General features: G+C 37.0%; 2 protein-coding genes across 2 annotated transcripts in view; one reads left to right on the forward strand and one right to left on the reverse strand.

Annotated features, from left to right (window-relative positions):
• BRCA2 (BRCA2 DNA repair associated) overlaps positions 1–8955 on the reverse strand; it is a 65640-nt gene extending 56685 nt beyond the window's left edge. Inside the window, exons 1-2 of the mRNA XM_051986488.1 lie at positions 8700–8955; positions 7006–7257 (exon numbers count right to left, since the gene is read on the reverse strand). Of these exons, the coding sequence (XP_051842448.1) occupies positions 7006–7257; positions 8700–8745 (298 nt within the window). The 5' untranslated portion in view covers positions 8746–8955. The remainder of the gene's footprint in view (positions 1–7005; positions 7258–8699) is intronic.
• Positions 8956–18558: 9603 nt separating this feature from the next.
• Positions 18559–24631, forward strand: ZAR1L (zygote arrest 1 like). The gene is made up of 4 exons (XM_051986497.1): positions 18559–19322; positions 21891–21983; positions 23640–23714; positions 24303–24631. The coding sequence occupies exons 1-4, from the start codon at positions 18684–18686 to the stop codon at positions 24444–24446; spliced, it is 951 nt and encodes a 316-aa protein (XP_051842457.1). The 5' UTR covers positions 18559–18683; the 3' UTR covers positions 24447–24631.
• Positions 24632–24730: the final 99 nt, after the last annotated feature.

Below are 24730 nucleotides of genomic sequence, written 5' to 3' on the forward strand. Positions count from 1 at the left end.
AATAAGTATTGTTAAGAACTGTTAATTTTTCTCTCTCGGAGTCTTTACACTTAGGAGAAATTCTCATTGATTTGAAATGGTTTGGATCCAGCACAAAAGCAGAGGAATAGAATAAAGACAATTTCTGAAGATCACTTTAGGCTTCTTGAATAAAATCTGGCAGACATTACCTGCAATGAGTTGCCTGGGAAGGTTTGTGAAGTGATTTGATTGGTGGATAAGAAAGATCATTTTGGCACCAAGTGGAGAATAGAATGAAAAGGAGACAAATGTCAAAGAAACCAGTCAGGAAGCACTTACACAATAGCCCAAACAATTATGTAGTACAAAGGATGTGCAGTAGGATGACAGCAGGAGTGGAAAGATAGGGACTGATGATGAATATATTAAATAAAGAAACATCACAGGACTTAACTACTAAATATGAAGGAGGGGGAAGGAGAAAAGAGAGTAAAAAATGATTGAAGTTACAAGCCAAAGTCAATAGAAGCATAAAAATACAAAAAACATAAAAGTTAAAGTTGACAAGTTTTAGTGGAAATGATGAAGAGTTTAAGTTCTGAGGGGAGGATGACAAGGGAAAAGATAACGAAAGGTCTTGGTAGCAGGAGTGTTGGAGCTACATTTTGAAGAGACTAGGGAATCTAAGAGGCAATGGTGGAATGAGAAAGTGCTCCAGACCTGTGAAACAGCTGATGCAAAGACACAGAAAAGAACCACAGAATCATGCAGGAGGTATAGCAAGTGCTCTCATATGATCTCGACCAGAAAACTAATAGAAGCAAGGGCTATACACAAGAATGGAAGGAAGGAGGGGGCCAGGTGTGAAGAGTCAAACAGAAGAGTGTTGTATTTGATACCAGAGGCCACATGGAACTACTGGAGTAGGAAAGCAGTGTGACAGGGGCAGAACTAAAACCTGGAAAAATATTCTTGTCAGCTATATGGAAGAAGAATTGGAGTGGGGTGAGATGTAAGCCAGAGATATCAATACAGTCAGCTCTGCTACAGTGCACCCTATACATTACTAAAAATCATCATGCTATGCAAAACTGCACAGTAAAAACTTATGGGAAAAATGCAATTAGGAGCACAACACTCAAAAAGTTCTATCGATGACCCATTTTTTAAAAAGACAGAAGATTAATACAAATGGTAATACAGAATTTCCAGGGACAGAACCAAGATGGTGGAATAGAGAAGCACTCAGCCAAGCTCTCCCAAGATTCCCATCCAAACAACTTTACAATAACCTCTCCAATCAAATTCTGGAATGACAGAATCAACAAGGAGTTAGAGTGAGACAATTCTTCCAGGCCAAGACATCACAGGAGGAGATGAGACCTGTGATATAGGGGTAAAGGCTGGCCTTGAGCCCACATGGATTATATATCAAAGACAGGTTTTAGTGATGATGACGGAAACAGCAGCAACTTCAAATACTATAAGCCAAATACAATAAGGAAAGTGGCAAATGGTAGGAAAGAGATGTCAAGGGACCTCTGTGCTAGCATTGGGTTTAGGGACAGCTGCTATTTGGCAGCTCCACTGTTTATACCCATTTCTAGGTTGTAATTCAAAGATGGTGAGGTATACTTATGATTAAAAGGCAGCAGAAGCACTGCTTCTAGTGATCAAGGACCCTGAAGAACTATATCAATTGTAATCCCACAGAATCAGGGTCTTTACTACTTCAGGACCCTCAGATGCAGAGTCCATAGATATGACATATATCCCAAGAAGAAATGAAGGCCCAATAAACACTAAAATATTTATTGGTGCATCTTTAGTAAGAGCAAAAAACAGGCAATGAAGTAGATGCTCTTTGAAGCAGAAATAGATAAAAGTCAATCAAATAGGATTTATTAAGTGCCTTCTATGTGCCAAGCAGTGGAAATATAATGAAAGGCAAAAGATAATTCCTGTTCTCAAAGAACTTTATGGAAATAATTATGTACAAATAAAATATATGCAGGATATGGGAGATATTGAATGAAGAGAATGTATTATTAGCATTAAGGAGGAACAGGAATATAATGAAATGTTACTATACTGAAAGAAGTGATAAACAAAATGAATACAGAGAAATACAAGAAGATATATGAACAGATGCAAAATAAAGTAAGTACAATCAGGAATATAATATATACAATGTCAATGACAATTTAATTCACACTAAATACTCTCAAAATACAATGAATAAGCTTGTCCTTAAAGTGCTATTAGGAGGTATTCCCCACCCTCACCCTCCAACCTTCTTTATAGACAAGGAGGACTATGCATATGAACACTGCAGATAATATCAGTTTTGGGGGAAGGATTAGCTAATGTTGCATACTTCCTTTTATGGAGTGACTCTCTGGGAAAAAGGAGAAGGCAGGAATAGATTGCAAAGCAAAGTAAAAGGTGAAGCAAAAGCAAAATATCAAAAAAATTTACATTTAAAAAAGTAAGTTTGTGAAATTAGTTCTTAGCCAAAGGATAATAATCAAACAAATAGCCTCAATGTTCTATTTATATTTATCAATGTAAAAAAGAGATCCAGAAGACATATTCCTGCACCTTCAATTGATCCTGAGTAGGATTTATAAGAAGACAAAAACATGAAATGAATCCATGAAAAGTTATAAATGGGTTATGACTATTTCATCTTCACAATTTGTATAGTCAGTGCTTGACAATAAGTACCTAAATGTAGAGGGAAAATTCATTTATGTCTCTACAACAAATTGTAAACTCCTTCCTGTGGGCAGGGAAAATATTTTTGTGTTTGTATCCCCAGTGTGTTGCATATAGTAGGTTCACCTATTGAAGTTCTTGTATTTTTCCAAACTACAGTCTTAGATTATTCTCACTATCTACTACATTCATTCCTTCTTATGGACTGAACAAAGCTGGAGAAATCCCTAATTCCATGCTGACTGGATCCAATACAAATTTGTTAAGATGATCTCAGCTGAATCCTCACTATGGCCAGGCAATCTTTTTACATATCCCAATGTTATTCCAGGGACTTTTTCAACCCTTTCTCTCAACATTTTAACTAAGAACCTTACTTCATATTCACTTAAAAACAAAACAAAATAAAAACCTCTGAGGTTATTTAGCACAAGTTCTCCTATTCCTTAATTCAGATGCTTTCTGACATTATCTCCCTTGCCTATTTCACATGTCAAAGTAGCCTTTTTTCCTTTTTAACCTAAACCCCTCTCTCTATATATATACAAGTCATTCCATTATATCTCATTTTCTCTACCAGACTGTTCCCTCTAATATCCTCACTCTTTCACTAATCTTAAATCGATCCTTGTTGACTGGCTGCTTCCTTCCTGCCTGCAAATATACCTATCTCTCCCTCATCTTCAAAAATCTCTCACTTGATCCAATTCTTTTCACTAGCTATCATCCTATATTTTTCTCTCTCCCCTTTTATGACTGAACTCCTAGAGAAGGCTAATAGATGTCCCCATTTTCTTTCCTCTCACTCTCTTAACTCTCTACCATCTAGCTTCTGACTTCACTCAAATGATGCTCTCTCCAAAGTTACTAATGACTTATTGCCAGATCTAATGGCCTTTTCTCCTCATCCTTCTTGACCTTTCTTTAGTCAATGACAATGTCAATAATGCTCCTGATGATATTCTCTTTTCTCTAATTTTTGTAACCCTGTTCTTTCCTAATTCTCCTTCTATCTGTATGATCCCTCCAGTTTCATCCATGTCATGCCTCCTAATGGTGGATATTCTGTATAAGGATTCTTCTGGCCTTCCCTTCCCCCACCCCCCCCCTTTATACTATTTTTGTTTAGTGATCTCACCAGCACCCATGATTTCTAATTATCATTTCTATATAAACAACTCTTAGATTCAATGGTCCAGTATTAACTTTTCTTGCCTCACTAACTGCCTTTCAGACATCTTAAACTGGATGTTCTATAAACATCTTAAATCCAACATGTCCCAACTGAACTCATTTTTCCTTCCTAAATCCTCGTCCTCTCTTTCTAATTTCCTTATAACTTTTGCAGGTGCCCTTTCAGTCACCCTGGCTTATAACCTAGACGCTATCTTTAACTCCTCCTCTCACCAATTTGCTCATATTTAATCAGTTGTCAACTCTTGACATTTCTACCTTCATAACATCTCTTGTATACAACTCCTTGTCCCCTGACAATGCCAGTACCTGGCAGGCCTTTTCCATCTCATATCTCAACTATTGCAATAGCCTAATGGTGCCGCTGCCTGCCTCAGGTTTTTCCTCAATCCGTTCCATCTTTCACCCAGCTATCCAATTGATTTTCCTAAAACAAAGGTCTGACCATATCACACCCTTATTCACCAAACTCTAGTGACTCCCTATTACTTCCAAATTCAAATATATAAAATCCTTTTTTGCTTCCAAAGTCCTTCATAATGTTAGTCCTTCCCATTTTTACAGAGCAATCCAGTGACAATGGCCTCCTCCCTATTCCTCAAACATTCCCATCTTCAGACATTATCTCTGGCTGCCCCCAGTCCTGTGTCATCTCTGCTTCCTAGCTTTCTTAAGAGGTTCAGCTGAATTTCTAACAAACAATAAACATTTCCCTAAAGGTAAGTGGTGACACAGTAGCTAGTGTTGGGCCAGAGTCAGAAAGACCCACATCAAATCCAGCCTCTTACTAGGCCATTTAACTTCTGTTTGTATCAGTTTCCTCATTTGTAAGATGGGGATAACAGCATCTATCTTTCAGAGAAGTTGTGAGCATCAAATGAGAATATTTTTTTAAAAAAGCTTACTTAGCACAATGCTTGGCACAAAATAAATGCTATACTACCAGCTTGCTTTTTATTTTCACCTTGCCTTTCCCTCCCCTTTCTCCCCAGTTCTTCTTCATCCTCCAAATTCACCTACAATTTTTCACATATATATATATATATATATTGCTTACACACAGCTGTTTGCATATTGTCTCCCCTATTAGAGTGTGAATGCCTTGATAAAAGAACTGTTGGTTTTTTGCCTTTCTTTGTATCTCCAGCTCTGAGTATAGCACTTGGCACATAGTAGGCATTTAATAAATGCTAGTTGACTGACCGCATGTTCCAATGCTTTGGGTTTCCCATAATTGTCAGCTACTTATGTACAAAGACTATGTTCGTATTTTGCAAAACCAGTAATATCTAACATACGGCCTTACATCTAAGTAGGCTTCTGAATTATAGAATTTCAAGAGTGGAAGGGATCTTACAAAACATCTAGTTTCGCTCTATGAGGGGAAACCTACTACTTCTTCTTCTACTTTTAGATAGATCTAATTACTGAGGTCTTACAAAAGATCTAAATTTGCCTCATTCCAACTTCTACCAACGACTAGTTCTCTCTGAACTGAAGCAGAACAAATCCGGCCCTGTGTTTTTCTTTCCATATTAAACATTCCAGTTTCTTAATCTAAAACCCAAATAACATGGACTCAAGGAAATTCGCCATCCTGAAGAGTCCTCTGGATACTACAGCTAAACAATGTCCTTTCTAAAGTGTGATGTTCAGAATGTAACATAATAAAAAAATTGAACACTTATTAAATATGTACTACACATCAGGCACTAAGGACAAAAATACAAAGAAACAATCCCTACTTACATGGAGTTTCCAACCTAACAAGAAAGACAAATACATGTGTGTGTGGGTATGTGTATACACATACATAAATTTATATGTATGTATATGTGTATAAACACAAAGTGAATAAAATATATACAAAGTAATACAAAGTAGCTTAGAAGGGATGACTAGCAATTGGAGGAGATCAAGAAAGATGGTGCTTGAGCCACATTGTAAAGGAAGAAGGAGGATTTATGAGAAGGGAAGGAGAGACTACATTTCAAGTATGTGGGATGTGCAAAAGCACACAGATAGGAGGTGGACAACATTACATGTAAGAAAGAGGCAAGACTAGTTTTGCTAGATCACAAAGGTTGAGAAATGAAGCAATATCCAACAAGACTGAGAAGTTTGGGCATGATCCTAGAGGCAACAGGATCCCAATGAAGTTAACTGAATAGGAAAGTCACATGTCACAGGAAGATCTGTGCTTTAATGAAAGTGACTTTGCCAGCTGTAAGATGGATCAGAGTGGTGAGAGACTTAAGATAGTGTCACTGTTGCAATAATCTAGTCTTAATTAAGGTGGTATCTGTGTGAATAGGAAAACTAGTGAAAAAGAAGCTACTGAAACAAAATATATTTGAAAAGGAAGCAATATGCAATGTAGCTGTGAAATTAAGGTAGATCAGATTGTAAAGGGCCTTGAAAATTAGAAGGATTTTATATCTGATTCTAAAGACAAGTGACTCACACTTGCACACAATCCTGTACAAAAGACTGTAGAGATAACAATATTGTAGCAATACTCTAGATATGATCTAAAGCTAAAAAATAATATAATTACTCTCAAAAGCTATTCCTCTCTTCATGCATCCCAAGACATGTTCCCTTTTTTGGATAGATACCATAGCATACTTGGACTCAGAATGAGTTTTTAATGCACTAAAATCCCTAGATCTTTTCACATAAATTACTTTCTTACCACGTCTCCAGACATCTTGTACTTGTGAAGTTGATATTATGAAATATAATACTTTCTCTACATTAAGTTTCACATTATTGATTTAATCCAATATTCTACCCCATCAGGATCATTTGGGATCTGCTTCATCATCCTTTCTTGTCAGCATCTCTTTCAGCTTAGTGTCACCTACAAATCTGATAAGGATATCATCCATTCCTTTATCAAAGGAACTGATAAAAATGATCAACACCACAGAGATAAGCACAGATCTTTCCTGATTAACTGACAACTCTTTTTCTCCCTTATATGATAACATACAAATGTATCATAGTTTGGAGCTTTTTTACCTTTGGAGATATATATATATATATATATACACGATCAAACGAACCACAACTTTTAATATAGGAAAAAAGTTTCACCCTTGTGAGTATATTTAAAGAAAATTCACTCACCTAAGTCTAATTTACAATGATCTGGACCTCTTAAAGGAGAGGAATACAAGGAAAAATTCACATTCTGTTCTTTGAAGATTAATGGTGTTGATGCCAGCTGATTATAAGTAAAAGGTTTTCGCTGTGGTGTTTTAAAAGAATTCAGCTCAATAATTTCAGTTTTATTTCCATGGTCTTCTGAAATTTCATAATTATGGGGTGGAGCTTCTGAAGTAAGTTCTTCAAACCAGTTAAGGCTTATGGGCCCTAAATCTGTGAGGAAACACAAAATATTTTATTTTTTAAGTTTTAATCAATGCCATTTAAATGTCCAGGGACCTAGATCATGATATGAGATTTTATGGCTTTGATAAAGAAAAAGTAGTAAGAATTAGAATGGGAATGTTTCTAGTTTGTTTACCATTAAATCAAGCTATCATAAGCGTCTATGTTCATTGGATTAGAAACAACATTTGGGGAGAGGGCACAGGGGATACAAGTGAGAAATTTCCTAGAAGAGCTATTAAGCAGGTAACAAATATGTCTACTGACCTGGTAGAACTGGAAAAATGATCACTAATAATTTAAGCTTAACTTTTCCATTCCAATATGCCTTTCCTCCACTGCCTCCTCCCACCCCCCCCACTATTCTCATTTCTATCTATTAATTATTTCCTATTTATTATATAGAAGGTTTGCTTTGTATGTATCTGTTTATATGTTTGTATCCTCCATTAGATGGCAAATTCCCTAAGGGCAGGGATTGTATTTTGCTTCTTTAGATATCCCTGGTGCTTGATACACAGTAGGTACTCAATAAATATTTTTGATTGATTAGTTCACTATGTATAAAAATTGGTACTATTTATTTCTAGAACTTAGATACAAAATGTTTACTTTGTACAGCATTACTTTCATTCTGATAGGCAAATCAGACAAGACTAAACAAAAAACGATGCTTAATAAATGCTTGCTATAAGAGAAAAACTGATTAGGTTTCAGGTAAGTGACTTTTACACATATTTTTACAATATCTTTGACTACAAGCACCGTATAAGGGACATTAATAGATGTGCAGGTGACATGAAGACAGCACTTAAGAGTACCAGACACATAACAGACACTAAATGTTTACTGAAGTGAATTTTCAGTCATCAATTATTTTCTTTCAAGCCTGACATAAACCCTAACAACCCAGTCACAATCTCAAGTCACTACATAATAATTAATGTGGGTATTAAAGTTATTTATCAGGCAGTTATTTGTTAACATTATAGCAAACAGAGGGGCAAAAGAAACCCCCAGTTTCTCCTTAGAGACATACAAATTATTTCTAAATTGTCTTGCACATAGTTTCTAGTTGTGTCTTAAACTATATTCCAAGGAAGCTGCCAGAATTAACAATATTCTTCATGGAGTGCTCTCTGGAAAGACCCACAGGATTAATCAATGCAAAAACAATATTTGTTTACTGGCATGTCTGAGGCAATGCTAAGGGGAAGGAATAGAAAAATAAACATGACAAGCCCCGTCCTCAAGGGGATAGATAATATTCTGAAAGCAGAGAAAGACAAAGAAGGGGACAGCGAGAGAGGGCTATTGATTTGGCTAATTTAATGCAAATAAATATTAATGAAAAAAGCATGGGGGGAGGGGCGCTGAGATTGGTGAAAAATATTTCTGCTCTAAAATCTGAATGAAATAAGCCGTCCTACCTGATTCGCTGCACTGTGTCTTAAAAACTTCAAAAAAGGATGGCATTTTCTTGCTCCCAGAAACATTAGTCTGTTAAAGAAGTCTGCAAAATGGAGGATTATAAGAAATACCTGGAGAATAAGAGGGAGGTTATCAGTAAATATTAGTACCAACTAGAGGGGCAGCTATGCTGTGAGCCAATCTTTCCATTGTATGGATAGGTAAACTGAGGCGGCGAAAGATTCAATGCGAATCCTGTTTCTTTCGAAATTCCAATCCTTCTTAGGTTGGCCTTGGGAGAACTGGAAGAGGGAAGGGCTGTGACCTTGGTCACCACCCACGCCCGCCCTCAAGCTGACACTAACCAGGTCCGGAGTTGCTGCCCTGCACCCGGGCAGACGAGAACTTCCGGAACTGACCGGACCGATGTAGGGGAGGTTGGGAACGAAGGGAGAGAGCTACGCAAGCGGACATGCACTTCCCCAATTCGGGCTCCGACAACTAATCTAGTCTGCACAACATCTCAGCAAACTTTCAGGTTCTCGCGCCAAAAGGCAGCCGAACCGTCACGTGAGCATGTGACGTACGAGCGTAGCTTCCGGAATCGCGATTCGGCGCAGCTTTGGCTCCACCCATTGCCCCTTCTCGGGCTTCCCCTGAATTGGAAGACAAGTCTGAGGGATTGGGCGGGGACAAGGGTGGATTTGACCTCTCACTCCCGCTCGCCTCTCTCAAAAAGGGCCTAAAAGTATTTGTTTTGCCATGAGCATGTGCGTTCCTGACCCCCCCCCTCTTCCGCTTTCTTCGGGGGCACCAGGACGCTCAGTCTACGTTAAGCAGAGGGCGTGGCCAAGTGGGAGGTGGGGCTGCGCCCTTTGCGTCCTAGGGAGCGTCACCACGGCGACATCCCCACGTGCTTTCTCCTCTCTTTTGGTTTTTAGCGAGCGAGATCTACCTACTCTGGGTGGGGCGATTGTGTTGCCTCTTCAATCCCAAGATTTTAAAACTTTGTTAAAGAAGTTAGATGGCATAAATACAGAAAGATCTGAATTCAAACTTCCATCCCCAGGGTGAGCAAGCTAATTACTCCTTTTCTGCCTCAGTTTCCTCTTCTGTAAAATACAACTAAGACTAAAGATGAGTAAACATTTCCAGACCTTGTTCCTGCGCTCACTCCCCGCTTCCTCAAAAAAAAAAAAAAACATAAATCCAAGTCTTTTTGTTGTCTCATTTCTATCACAGCGCCCCCATTCTTTTAGTTGCACAAGCTAAAAACCATTGCCTTATCTTTCTCAGGGACCACATCTGTCAACTAAAAATAATATCTGTCAAGCCCTGGGGATAATAAGGACAAAATATAGCCCCTGCTCTCAAGAAACTCACATTTTAAATGGGCAGACGTGTATAGAGTTATGTACAAACAAGATATAGACAGAATAAACTGGGGGTAGTCTCGCTGGGAAGGTGCTGTGGTTTCTAGCCTCTTGCTAAATGAACGAAGAAGCATTTAATAAATGCTTATTGTGTGCCGAACACTGTCTAAGTTCAAAATCAAAGACAATCCCTGTTTTCAAGCCGTTTATATTTTAAATAGAAGTGTAAAACGGAAGCATACCGTGGAGTAGTCATTGATCCAGAAGGTTACAGGGATGAAGAATGGGGCATAGGGGGACATAGAAATGAAACATCTAGCTACAATGTTGGAGTTTAAAAATCACACTCTAGTCTAGACTGAAGAGGGTTAGGGAGAGGTGTAGTTTGATAGAGTGAGGCAGAATTTCAATTTTATAATACTATTGCTATTCCTTTTCTTTCATTCCTACTGCTGTCCTGTCAAAGTAGATCACATTTGATCATTGCCATAATAACTAGGAGCATTCTCATCCTCTCTTCCTTTACAGAGGAAGCTAAGGATGATTATATGATCTCCCCAAGATCCCACTAAGTAGCAGTATTCTGAGATGTGCTTAGAACTTAATTCTGTTAACTCTAGAATTAGGCTTCTTTCTAGACTATGATTCCTTCTCTGTTGTTTTATGTCACACCAGTGAGAGAATCAGAATTAAAAACTATCGTTATCTCCAGGCTGGACTGTTGCCATATCTAGTTCTTGCCTGAAATTTTCAATCCACTGTGATGAGTTGGGTTAAATGGCCTCTGAGTTCCTTCCAACTCTATATCTTTGATCTATGATTTCTATCCAAAAGTAGGCCTGGCATACAAATTCTGCCTCAGATGCTTAGCTAGTTCTGTGATCATGGGAAAGTCATTTAATCTTCATCTACCTCAGTATGCTACACTGTAAAATGGAGATAATAGCATTTAGGTCACAGGGTTTCTGTGAGGATCAAATGAGACAGTATGTATAAAGTGTCTAGCATATGGTAGGCCTTTATCTTATTCCTTTCCCCTTTGTTTCATCCATCTTATGTTCTGATGTCAGATTAATATTTCTTTGAAAAATTTTAAAATAATAGTCTTTTATTTTCAAAATATATGTAAAAGATACCCTCCAACTTTCACTCTTGCAAAAGCCTATATTTCAAATTTTTCTCCCTCGCTTTTCTTCACTCCCCTAGATAGCAAGCTAATACATGTGCAATTCTTCTATATATATATATATATATATATATATATATTTCCATATTTATCATGCTACACAAGAAAATCAGACCAAAAAGGAAAAAAAAACGAGAAAAAAAGCAAGCAAATAGCAACAAAAAAAGGTGAAAATACTATGTTGTAATCCACATTCTGTCCCTACAGTCCTCTCTCTGGGTAAGATGGCTTTCTCCATCACAAGTCCATTGGAATTGGCCTGAATCAACTCATTGTTGAAAAGAGCCAAATCCATAAGAGTTTATCATCACACATAGATTAATATTTTTAAAGCATTATTATGATTGTGTCAGTATTTAGTACTATGTACTGTCACCATTCTTACAAAAAAAAAAAAAAAAACTCCAATATTCCCTAATGTCAGTGGAATAAATCTTTGACCCCTTAGTCTGTTATTAGGAGCACTTTACAATCCTATTTTTCCAATTTTATTTTCTACCACTCCTCTAAAAACACCGTAACTGCTGTCAAATTTAACTCCTATATGTTCCCCAAACAGCCTTTTTCACACTTCCATGTTTCCTTCTAATACAATGAATTGGAAGCAGGGGTCTGCTGGACCCAGCAAGTTTTTACATCTCTGAAACTGATATTATTTTGTTAACTGTCTAGACTTTAAAAGTGCTGGGAAAATTGTTAATAATGCATAATAATTCCAAACTCCAGTAACCACTAACTTAACTCACATACTTTCTTGTTAGAAGGAAAATTCTTTCTCCAGGTTTTTGCCCACTTAAGAGGCAAAACTTGGAAAAAAGAGAATTAAAAGAATTTAATAAAAAAATCAAGTTAGCCAACTTGACAAGCTAATTACCAGAAATCAGCCAGGGATTCAGGACAGAGCCAGTTTTTATCAATAATTTTCCTAATAAGATAGATAATTCTGATTGGGTCCATAGAAGCAAAAGAGGGTGGGCTATTGAATCTCAGCTTTTCAATTACCTATAAGTGATGCTTAACAATTAGAGATATGTCTCAGATAGCAGGAAATAGAAAAATTACAGATGGTTGCCTTCTTTAATATTGATTGACAAGCAGGATTGCAAACAATGAGTTACTGAGTCATCATAACTTTCAATGCTATCTCTCCATCAGAGAAGCATGCTTGGTGAGATAGCATTGCTTCCTGAGTAACAAGGGGAAAAGCTGAAATACTAGTAGCAGTAAAAGAAAATTCAGAAGCTAAAACTGATATGCAGTTGAATTTTCCAGAAAGAGCACCAAACTGTCAAAAAAAAACTTGATTCCTTTCCCAGGTCTGTTCCTGATCAGCATTATAGTAGCTAGGGTCCTTCTTCCTTCCTAATCTATTCAGATTCTGGACTAGTAGCAATTGCCCCACTGGAGACCCAACTGGTCAATTCCAATTATGCAATCTCTCCTTCCTTCCTTCCTTCCTTCTTCCTTCCTTCCTTCCTTCCTTCCTTCCTTCCTTCCTTCCTTCCTTCCTTCCTTCCTTCCCTCTTCCTTCCTTCCTTCTTCCTTCCTTCCTTCTTTCCCTCCCTCCTCCCTCCTCCCTCCTTCTCCCTCCTTCCTTCCTTCCTTCCTCCTTCCTTCCTTCCTTCCTTCCCTCCTTCCTTCCTTCCCTCCTTCCTTCCTTCTTCCTTCTTCCTTCTTCCTTCCTTCCTTCCTTCCTTCCCTCTTCCTTCCTTCCTTCCTTCCTTCCTTCTTTCCTTCCCTCCCTCCTCCCTCCCTCCTTCCTTCCCTCCCTCCTTCCTTCCCTCCCTCCCTCCTTCCTTCCTTCCTCTCCCTCTGTCCACATTGGAAGTCATATCCCTACATGTGGGAGTTCTACTCACAGGAATGTAAATTTTGATTGTTTAAACTTCTCTAGCTATCTTGGGGTTTGTGGGGATAGATTTTTTAAAAATTCTTTTCTCTTCCCTTTGGCCTCTGACAAAACCCATTGGAATTCAAATGGAGCTACTAGACAATAGCTTAAAACCCAAATCATTCCGGCTCTCAATGACTGGCCAATAATAGGTCTTACTTCATTTGATCATTGTTTGGATTTTGATAGCTCATTGTGAGTGAAAATAGCAACTGTTTCTGTTTTGGCCAAAACTAAGGATCTTCCCCTCCCATATTAATTTTTTTTTTTTTTTAAGTTGGTAAACTAGGTTATCTTTTGCCTCATTTCTTATCTAGCCTTAAATCACCAAATAGGTGTTGTCCTCAGACAAACTGAGACCTGGGAAAGATCTTAATTTAAAAAGGCCAAAGTCTCTCTCTGCAGCTGGGGCCATTTGCAATTGTCCTAACCTCTGTCATGCCGCGAACTCAGTTGACTTCTGATGGAGTGAGGATTTTGCACACACTGCCTCACTAAAATCCAATTCACTTGAGAGTCATGACATTATCCTCTTGATGTCATTGGTCCTCTTGGGAACACAACAGATCCCGGAAAAGTAAACTCAAATTAATAACTCTGGAACCCTTGTCAATATGTTTACTTTTTTTCCCTAGTCAAAGGATTTTGTAAGGCTCAAATGAAATAATAAACGTAAAGTGCCTTGCAAAACCTTTAAAGCATATATAAATGCTAGTCATTATCATTTATTATGAGATTGCAGTCACTTGGCTTTAGATTGGTGATAATTTAATTCCCAGAGACTTCTATGCTATTCTGACACAGTTTAACCAGTGTTCATAGATTAATACTAGGGTGTGTTGATAAATAGTTAAAGGAGGAGGGGATCTATATACACATACACATATACACTTTTAAATTTAATCTGCATCATTAACATTTTCATAAGTCAAGATAATCAACAAAACAATAACTCAAGTCCTAATTTGTAATTTCTGATGTGTAAATGCTTACACTGAAAATTTAATAAGTAAATTAGAGCTGGCTCCAGGATATAGCTGCTCAGAAGACATAATTCAAAGCAAGGACAATTTATGAAATAAAGTAGGGAGATTAGTAATAGCTTGTTTCCCTTATAAACCCTGGCAATATTCTCTCACAAAAATACATACTATCAGTGGGGAAGCACTATTCATAGTGATCCTGTGTGGAGGGGCCTTTCACAGTCTCTGCTGGACTCATTGGGCTTAATCGATTTATAGGTATAGAGCATGGTTCCATTAGGTCATAGGGTCTGTTCCTTGCTGAGTGTGGAATATGCCTGTCTTGCCATAAAGTGTCTACTGGTGCTTTCTGCTTGTCACTTTCTCAATATCTTTTTATGGAGTATTATTCCTTATTACTACTTTTTAAACTTTTTCTTCCAGGACCAGCCAAGCCACCTCAACATCAGTTTGTTATAAAGCCTAGGTTTCCAAACTTTTGAGTACTGATATATATATATATTTATACACACACACTATAATATATACCATATATATACTATAATATTTAAACAAAGATATATATGTGTGTATGTATGTATATATGTGTGTGTGTGTGTATATATATATATGTAAATTTCATGCCTATTGTACTAATCACTGGTGGTTAGTCATTAACTGTCTCAGTTCCATACTCCTTATTAGCTGTGGGATCATAGGCAAATCACTTGGGCCTCAGTTTCCTCATCTGTAAAATGAGAGGACTGGGCAAGATGCTTTTAAGATCCTTTCCAGCTCTAAATTTACAATTCTTTGAATATGCTTCATTATTTTGCCATTTCTTGTGGCAGGTGGATGACTCAGTGGATAGAATGCTGCACTTGTAGTCAAGAAGACTTGCATTTAAATATGACTTCAGATATGTATTAACTGTATGACCCTAGACAAGTCATTAACTTTTGTTTGCTTTGCTTTTTTTCAGCTGTAAAATGGGGATAACTATCTTGCAGAGTTGCCGTTGAGAGTTAATTGAGTTATTTGTAAAGTCCTAAGAACAATTCCTGGTACATAAAAGGCATTATATAAATGCTTATTCCCTTTCTTTAACAGTGAATATTAAAATGTTTTAAGAGGAGTCCTATTTCTTTATCTGTAGATATTTTATATACATAATGCAAAAAGAGACAGTTAATTGACTCTGTAATTATAGTGTTAGCTTGGAGTGGCTGGGCAAATTTTTAAACTCCTCTGCCTTAGTTTCCTCAAATATGAAATGGAGATCATACTACCAAAGACTTCACAGATTGTAATAATTAAATGGCATAATATTTGTATAGCACTTAGCATAGTTCTTGACACATAGGAGGTACTTCCTTCCTTTGAAAAATAACAAGCTATGCTTTTTCTTTTTTTTAATTTTCCCATTTTTTTCCTTTTTGTTCTGATTTTTTTTTTTGGTGCAGCAGGATAAATATAGAAATATGTTTAGAAGAACTGCATATGTTTAACCTACATTGGATTACTTGCTGTCTAGGGGAGAGGAAGTGGAAGGGAGGGAGAAAAATTTGGAACACAAAGTTTTGCAAGGCTGAATATTGAAAACTATCTTTGCATGTATTTTGAAAATAAAAAGCTATTACTAAAAAGAAAAGAAAAGAAAAACAATAAGTTGGAGTCAATTGTCTCTGATTCCAGAATGTTTTCTATCTTACTTACAAATTCTTTTTTTTTTTTTTAAATAAAGGTTGGCTCTGACAAGAGAACTTACCCAGGCTAGCCATGTTTTTATTCTTCTGCAAGCTGGACTCTTGACTTTCTGGACTTTCTCTATCAAGCTCCAGCATGTATAATCTTCTCCTACATTTTCATCTTTTCTGTGTTGTCTTCCCCCATTAGAATGTAAGCTTCTTGAGGGCAAGGACTATCATTTTTTTTCTTGTATTTATGGTCTCAGTATTTAGTATGGTGTTTGGAATACAGTAAATTCTTAATTAATGCTTCTTGACTCCACATGATTGTCACTTTGCATTAATTCATACAAGTTTTACCAGTTTTCTCTGAAACTGTTCTTTTTATCATTTCACATGGAAGAATTATTTCATTATATTAATAATCATAATTTGTTCAGCCATTCCTCAAATGATGTAAATCTCCTCAGTTTTTAATTCTTTGTCACGATGAAAAAAGCTGCTTAATATATTTGTAAAGATGGATCTTCTTTCTTTGAACTCTTTAGATTTAGACCTAGAAGTATTCAAAGGATATACTGCACAGTATCTCAGCTTTTGGGACATGTTTCAAAATAGTCTTCCAGAATGGCTGTTCTAATTCACAGCTCTAACAACAGTGTTTTCCCACAGCTTCTTTTATATTATTTTAGGCAATCTGATAATACTAGGTGGAACCTCAGAGTTGTTTGATTTTCATTTATCTAGTTATTAGTGATTTGGGGCATTTTTAAATTGGCTATTGGTCACTTGGATTTTTTCCTCTAATAACTGCCTATTTATATCTTTGGATCTTTTATCAATTGGGGAATGACTCTTTATTCTTATACATTTAAGTTCCCTTTATATATAGGTATAATATATATATACATACATATATATATATATATATATATAGGTATAATATATATATACATACATATATATATATATATATATTCAGAATGTAATCTTATCAGAAAAAAAAGGTTGTTACAAAGCTTTTTCTACAATCTCTCCTTTTCTTCTAATTTTAGCAAAGCAATCCAGATTGCGCAACTTGCCCAGGATCACAAAGTGAGTCGGAGATCATTATATACCTCAACAACCATACTGTTTGAGGATGTATTCTGATGGAAGTGGATCTCTTCGATAAAGAGAGCCTTCATTGATCAAAGATGGACAGAAGCAGCTACACCCAGAGAAAGAACACTGGGAAATGAATATAAACTGCTTGCATTTTTGTTTTTCTTCCCGGGTTATTTATACCTTCTGAATTCAATTCTCCCTGTGCAACAAGAAAACTGTTCGGTTCTGCACACATATATTGTATCTAGGATATACTGCAACCCATTCAACATGTAAAGGACTGCTTGCCATCTGGGGGAAGGGGTGGAGGGAGGGAGGGGAAAAATCGGAACAGAAGTGAATGCAAGGGATAATGCTGTAAAAAATTACCCTGGCATGCGTTCTATCAATAAAAAGTTATTAAAAAAAAAAGTGTCTGAGTCCAAATTTGAACTCTGGTTCTCCTAATTCCAAGGTTGGTGTTCTGTCTATCCTCTGTTCCACTCAGCTGCCCCCTCCTGCTTTTTTTTTTCCCCCGAGGCAATTGGAGTTAAGTGATTTTGCTCAGCGTCACACAGCTAGAAAGTGTTAAGTGTCTGAGGCCAGATTTGAACTTAGGTCCTTCCTGACTTCAGGGCTGGTGCATCATCCACTGCATCATCTAGCTGCCCGAGCCTTTTTTAAAACTTCAATTGACATATGATAGATTTTGCTTTAGTCCTTTATTATAACTGAATCTATCTCTTTCAAGTGAATTTCTTAAGAACAGCATATTGATATATTCTTCTTCCTAAGTCATTTTCTTATCCTCTTCTGTTTTATGGTGAGTTCATCCAAATAACATTCACACTTATGATTATTAGTTGTGTATTTCCCTTCATCCTATTCTCCTATAAGTCTTCTTCTTTTTATTTCTAACCTCTTCTTTATAAAGAAAAAAGTGGTAAGAATGGAGTGTGCTTATCACTATCAATCTATGCTTGATGTAATATTCTTCTGTTCTTTTTTTTCTTTCCCTTACCCAGTCCCAATCATAAGTTCTTCTCTCTCTCTCTTATCTTTCTTTCTCTCTTCTCTCTCTTTCTTTATTTCTTCCTTTCCTTTCCTTTTCTTGGTCCATCTGCTGCTTTAAAATTTGTTTTTCTTATGATGAATCCCTCTTTTCTACCTTTCCACCTCATATGATTTCCTTATATTTATCACCCTCCCCTTCTAACGAATTGCTAAACAAGAACGAATATTTAGTTAATATTTGATGAATTAGTTATTATTATCAACTACATCTATGTACTTGTATGTACTAGTGTGGATTATGCGTCAAGTTTCAGTTTTGATATAGCTGTTATATCACATGGAAAAAAAATTGTGCCAACAAAAAGATGAGTATTGGAATAGCTAAAATATAAAGGCAAATTACACAGTGACACAATTACCTTGATCCTTAGGTTAAATGGTGTAAAGCAAGAGATATAACTATGGTTGGCCCTAGAGGAAAGCATTGAAATGGGTGGGGTAAGAAGGTGATGGAAGTAAAATTTGGGTTAGTCTGGAAGGGGGCAGGATGAATGCTTTTGAGTAATGGAGAACCAGGTGGCAATTAGCATAGTGGGTATTTCCTAGTTTCTTATTTCAATCAGAGATAATAGGCAGCAGCTCCTACACAAACTTGAGATAAATGGAGAAGCTGGTAGTCGATCGAGGGGATGTGATTGGAAGGAGGAAGTTTTGGATGTGCTAGGAAGTGTAGAAGCACTGAAAACAAAGCAAGAAAAGTAGGCCTAGAATTTGGATGTGCTGCCCGGGGAGGGAAGGGGGGCCATGGAGAGATTCGTTTGTTTCCCCTTATATCAGGGCTATGGAAACCCCCTGGCCGTGGGCAGGCCCGCTCTCCCCAAGCAGAAACACCCTGGGCCTTCCACTTTCTTGGTGGGCCCTGGGCAAGTGCCCGCCAACCCCGGTGACTACTTGGACAGTTACAAGCGGGCACAGCTCAAGGCCATCCTGTCTCAGGTGAACCCCAACATGAGCCTGCGGCTGTGCAAAGCAAACACCAAAGATGTGGGGGTGCAGGTCAGCCCGCGGGCGGATAAGTTCATTCAATGCTCCCTGGGGCCTCGGACCCTGCACAGCGGCTCCCCCTGCGAAGGCGTCAGCCCCTCCGGCCTCTCCACAAGAGGTTTCTATTCTCCCGTGCTGGGTCGAGGGTTCCTGCTTCGCCTCAACAAGCAAGAAGGCCAGGGGAAAGGGAAGTCCTCAGAGCCGGTGGAGTCCGGACCTCAGCCCTTTTCTCCAGAGGCAGAAGGGACCAAGGAGGCTGAGGAACAGCCACCCCAGCTGGAAGAGAAGCCCCAGGGGCAGGGAGATGAAGAGACTGATGCCCCAGGGCAGGAAACCCAAGATGGGGAGGATGAACTTCAGAAGGAGGGAATTACTCTTCCCAGGAAGCCCACTTTCCAGGTGAGTCCCATCTTTAAAGGCTAACTCCTCTCCTAATTTTTCTTGGCCACCAGCATGGGTCTGTCCCTGTGCAATTTTCAAAGGTCTGTGAAAAACTGAGCAACCAGCTTTCTTTTATTTGAGGGAAGAAAAGAGAAGGTAATAAGCATTTTTATATGACAGTATGATCTTCTCTTCAGAAGGGTGACAGCAAATCATCTCAACTCTTTGGGCCTCTGTTTTCTTACCTGCAAAGAATATATATGTGTGTGTGTGTGTGTGTGTGTGTGTGTGTGTGTGTGTGTGTGTGTGTGTGTTACATGAGTTCAAGGTCTCTTTAATTTCTGAATCTGTTCTGTGGTCCTATAAGACTAGTTTCAAGTTCAGATTAGCCTTTGGCTTTACATGCTTATGTGCAGAGGGCCCTGTCATAATAAGGAAACCTCTAGTTTGGAACCTAGAGATAAAAAAATTAAGTTTGCATTTGGCCTGATTCCAGCCCCCATTAGCTGAGTGACAGGGTAAGGGGCTTAGTTTACTCTTCTGGAAAAGCCCTTGGTGGTTGTTTAGGAAATGTGCTAGATAAGATATTAAATTTTCAGGAATCTCTGGCTTCTTTTTTCCTATGCATCTTGAGTCCTATGTCCACACTGTAAAAGTAATAGTGTGACTATTCTTGGCTTTTAAATATGGCAACAAGAGCACAAAGGACAAGCTAATTTTTGAACCTTGTTAATAGTAGTATTGACCCACCATGTTTTTCTGAATAGTTTGAATATTTGGACCCCAAACATGTGTACAATTGATGATTATATAGTTCAGAAGCCTAGTGATGTTACTGATTTTGCAAATAACTATTATTTGCCAATTTCTGAGGTGTCAATCCTCACATCAAAAATTTAACAATCAGTGATGAAATACAATTGTATTACTGTAAGAAGTAATGAGCAGGAGGACTTCAAAAAAAAAAAACCTGGTAAGTCTTTTATGAATAGAAACAAAGTGAGGTAAGAAGAACTAAGAGAACATTATACATAGTAACAGAAATATTATAAGGGTGATCAGCTGTGAAAGACTTAGCTACTCTAATCAAGATAATGAACTAAGGAAATTCCAGAGTACCCATGATGAAAAATACTATCCATGAACTAAATGACATCTAAAGGTACTCCTCAGTTTGGCATCCTATATTTCTATAAGCATTACACATTATCCCATGTGTAAAGAGAAAGTAAAGAGAAAACTGATTAACTCTCAGGGTAGTTTGAAGCATAATTTTAAAAAAGAAAGTAAAGAGAAAACTGATTAACTCTCAGGGTAGTTTGAAGCATAATTTTAAAAAAACTGTCTTGCTTTTGTGTTTTCTTTTGCAACATGGCTAATATGAAATTTATTTTGCATTATTTCACATGTATAATACCCATCACATTGCTTGCTTTCTCATTGCTTAAGTGATGAAAAGGGAGAGGGGAGATTTGTAATTCACAGTTTAAAAAAAATGAATATTAAAAAATGTTTAAATGTAATTGGGAAATATTTAATGAAAATATATTTATGACATGTTATTTTATATTTATAATGATAATTACAGTAAATAATTATATTATTAATAATATTAAATCTATTAAAAATTAATAACCAGTTCTAGCTAGATAAGGTACTGGATTAGGATTTTAAAGGAGAAATTTAGTGTCCAAAACAAATAGTAGTGACAGTCTCATTGTTTGCTGTCTTGGCAGATTATATCTAGATTTCCTATTATATCCTAGTATGACTAGCTCATTTTAGGAGAGATACTTATAAGGCAAAGCTTATCTACAAAAGGATTAGTAGAATGAGAATGATGAGGAATTTAAATGGCTGGAAGAAATGAATGTTTACTGGGCCCACAGCAGAGAATATTGGGAGTGAGAATTGGAACTAGCCTTCAATATATGAAGGGTTGTCATATGACAGAGGTATGAGACTTTTTTCCTCTTGATCACAGAAGACACCTGGATACAAGGGATGGAAATTGCAACAACAGATTTTTGTTCTCTAATAAAGATAAACTGCTAACAATTGCAACTGTCCCAAACTTGAATGGTGGGCTGTCTTGACAAAATACTGAACTCCTCAGTCACTGGAGCTCTTCAAGCAGAGGCTGGATGATTGTTAAAGGATTTTGTAGAAGGGATAATTTTTCTGTTTTGGGTTACATCAGATGACCTCCAAGGTCTTGTGTGGTTCTGAAATTCTTTGCTATTTAAGGATAATGTATAATGCTTATAGAAATATGGAATGGCAGAATTAAAGAGGCATCTTTAGTTATTGTTTAGCTCAATCTCACTCAGTTACAAATAAGGAAACTTAGGCCCAAGAGATAGAGTGACTTGGAATTGGTGTTTAGAGTTCTTAAAAAAACCTGGGGCATCTTTCCAAAACCCAGAGAATCCCATCATTTAGGAGTAGTGGAGCCTAATGACAAAAGATTAAGCAAATTTTGTTCTCTTTGGTTCATCTCTTAAATTTTATAAGATTCTAAAAACAGTCAAGGGAATAGTATCTTGAGGACAGTCATGAGCTTTTCTTCTTCTTTCCTTATTGCAGTTTTTGGAACAGAAATATGGTTACTTTCATTGTAAAGACTGTAAGACCAGGTGGGAGAGTGCTTATGTCTGGTGTATTTCTGGGACTAATAAGGTAAGTGAAAAGAATAACTAGAAGAAATATTTTTCTTCTAGCTCTTAAGGCGAAAATATTTTTTGGCCCATTGGCCCTCTTTACTAATGAAACTCCTGGTTCTAGAATACAGAAAACAACTTTCTATAGTTTACCATGGTCAGATTGCTTCTGGAATACTGTGTTCAATTTGAACACCACATTTTAGGATTTTTCTTCTAGCTCTTAAGGCGAAAATATTTTTTGGCCCATTGGCCCTCTTTACTAATGAAACTCCTGGTTCTAGAATACAAAAAACAACTTTCTATAGTCTACCATGGTCAGATTGCTTCTGGAATACTGTGTTCAATTTGAACACCACATTTTAGGAAGGAATGTAATAAGCTAGAGAGCATGGAATTTCAGACAACCAGGATGCTGAAGGGCTTCAAGTCTGTTCTATGTGATCCACAGAAGGAATGAAGGACCCCAGCCTAGAAATGACCCTGGGGAAATATATTATCTTTGGCCTGTCATGTGAAAAAGATTATTATACTTGTTCTATTTGGGCAATGAGTAGAAGTTAAAAAGAGGTGAAATGAAGCTTTATCAGGAAAAACTTCTTGAGAATTAGAATTGTCCAAAAGTAGAATAGTTGGTTTCAGACCTGGCAGTTTTCCCTCTAATTGGAGGTATTTGCACAATTATCTACCTTTATCATGTAAATGTTGATTACAATGACTTTTATCCTTTTTTGTTTTTTCAAAAAAAAAAATTTACACTTGGGAACCAAGATCAGTTTGTGTTTTTCTGATCACTACAAAAAAAACAAACAAACCAGAAAACCCAACTTTAAAAAGTCTTAACACAAAATGTAAATAGGACCACAGTTTATGAATTTGTTGTTTATTTTTTCCTCTTCTTGGTCATTAGTTACACAAATATGTAGAGGCACACAATCCACACATACTTGTAATATATAAAGTGAAAAGTATATATATGTGCATGTATGTGTACACATGCACAGATACCTATAAAGATACATATATGTGGATATATGCAACCAACACACAGCACATCTGTGCCAATAGGTAGTCTCATGCTGAATGTCATTAATCATTCTTGATATTTTGCTTTTCTGCCTCTGGCTCAATAGAAAGAGCAAGCTTTCTGGTGGTGGAAAATCTGGATTTAAATCCTGCCTCTGAAACTTACTCCCTGTGACGTGGGGAAATCACAAAATTTCACTTAGTCTTAGTGTCCTCATCTATAAAATGAAAGGGTTGGTCTAGATGTCCTCTGGGTACTCTTTTAAGCTCTAGATACTCTGTTAGGTCAGATGGACATTTTTTGGTGTACTTATGGCTTGAACCACTTTCTTAGGGAATCAAGAAATTTTCATGGTAAGCCACCAGATGGAGCAATGAGTATGAAGTGCCTCGTCGTAATGGTATTACATCCAAAAGCTTGCTTTCCTGGAAGAAGGAAAAGGGAACAAAGCAGTATAATTAGTCTGAAGCTTGAGCAGACCACTAGTGATCTAAATCTGACCTTGAGATCTAGTTCTGTATCAATACAGTGAATAAAGATTTGCATTTATTTTGCCCTTTGTAGATAAGAATAGGGTCAATTTTACCTGGATTAAGAATAGGGGAACTGAGATATGTAAACTTTTATAAATGCCAAATCTCTCCTTAGGTTTATTTCAAACAACTTTGTCGCAAATGTCAAAAGAGCTTTAACCCTTATCGAGTGGAAGGGATCCAGTGCCAGGTAAGCCAGAATTTTGTTTACAATAATCAATAGAAGTTAGGATATAATCATAAACTTCTCCTTTCCAATGTACATAATAATCTAATCAAATCATTCCAGAAGGTATTTTAAACAATTACAAAATAATCTTCATTAGAGAAAATGATTTAACAATTTTTGGGGTAACTTGATCTAATGTTTCAGTACTTCTTGATAAAATCTGTCAATTTAAGTCTCATTCTATAGCAAAATTTCTTGAATTGTGGTGTCATAACCCTATATGGGGATCACATAACTAAATATGTGGGGGTGATGAAATTATTTATTGCCAATAAATGTTTGATTTTTATACCTGTTTTATATACCTAATTTCTTCTCATCAAAGTCGACTTCTTCTTAATACCATCTTCCATAGTATTTCTTTCCCACAAAAAGTATGGGATTTAAATAAACTTAAGTTGTAACTCAGTTTGACTTATAACTCCTTGAGGAAATAAAAGCAAGATGAAGAGTAAATATGGGACATGATCCATTGATGGTGCTTTAGATTCATTTTGGTTGTTTTTCCTCCCTAAACTGAAGGAAATATTCTTTTTTTTCCCTTTAAAGACGTGTTCAAAGTCTCGCTGCTCCTGTCCGCAGAAGAAAAGACATATTGACCTAAAGAGGCCTCATCGCCAGGAACTCTGTGGTCGCTGCAAAGACAAGAGACTCTCCTGTGATAACATTTACAGCTTTAAGTATATTGTCTGAAGACCAGTGAGGCTGATGATAGGGTCCTGGGGCTCCTTTTGTTGCATTTTGTCTATTCTTTTGTCATTTGGCTTTGACCTGGCATGGAAAATGGATTAGGCTTTTGTATTTTTTTTGTAAAATTTGTAGAATGAAAACTGAATAGTATAAATAGAATAAAATAAAACTAACTCATGTAAAATTCATGGCAAAGGCATGTTCAGTGTGGTGATTATGGGACATAGTGAAGTAGAGGGCTATGGACAATATTTTATATTTATGATAATGTTGAGAGCTACAATTGG

The sequence above is a fragment of the Antechinus flavipes genome, chromosome 3, assembly GCF_016432865.1.
Source record: "Antechinus flavipes isolate AdamAnt ecotype Samford, QLD, Australia chromosome 3, AdamAnt_v2, whole genome shotgun sequence".
In the NCBI taxonomy this organism is placed as follows: Eukaryota; Metazoa; Chordata; class Mammalia; order Dasyuromorphia; family Dasyuridae; genus Antechinus; species Antechinus flavipes.

What these genes read in the sequence shown, in the direction of transcription:
- ZAR1L (XM_051986497.1), top strand. Translation starts at nt 18,684, where the DNA reads ATGGAGAGATTCGTTTGTTTCCCCTTATATCAGGGCTATGGAAACCCC. An exon ending in GTATTTCTGGGACTAATAAG is followed by an intron (nt 21,984 to 23,639) that starts GTAAGTGAAAAG and finishes ATCTCTCCTTAG; the next exon opens with GTTTATTTCAAACAACTTTG. An exon ending in TGGAAGGGATCCAGTGCCAG is followed by an intron (nt 23,715 to 24,302) that starts GTAAGCCAGAAT and finishes TTCCCTTTAAAG; the next exon opens with ACGTGTTCAAAGTCTCGCTG.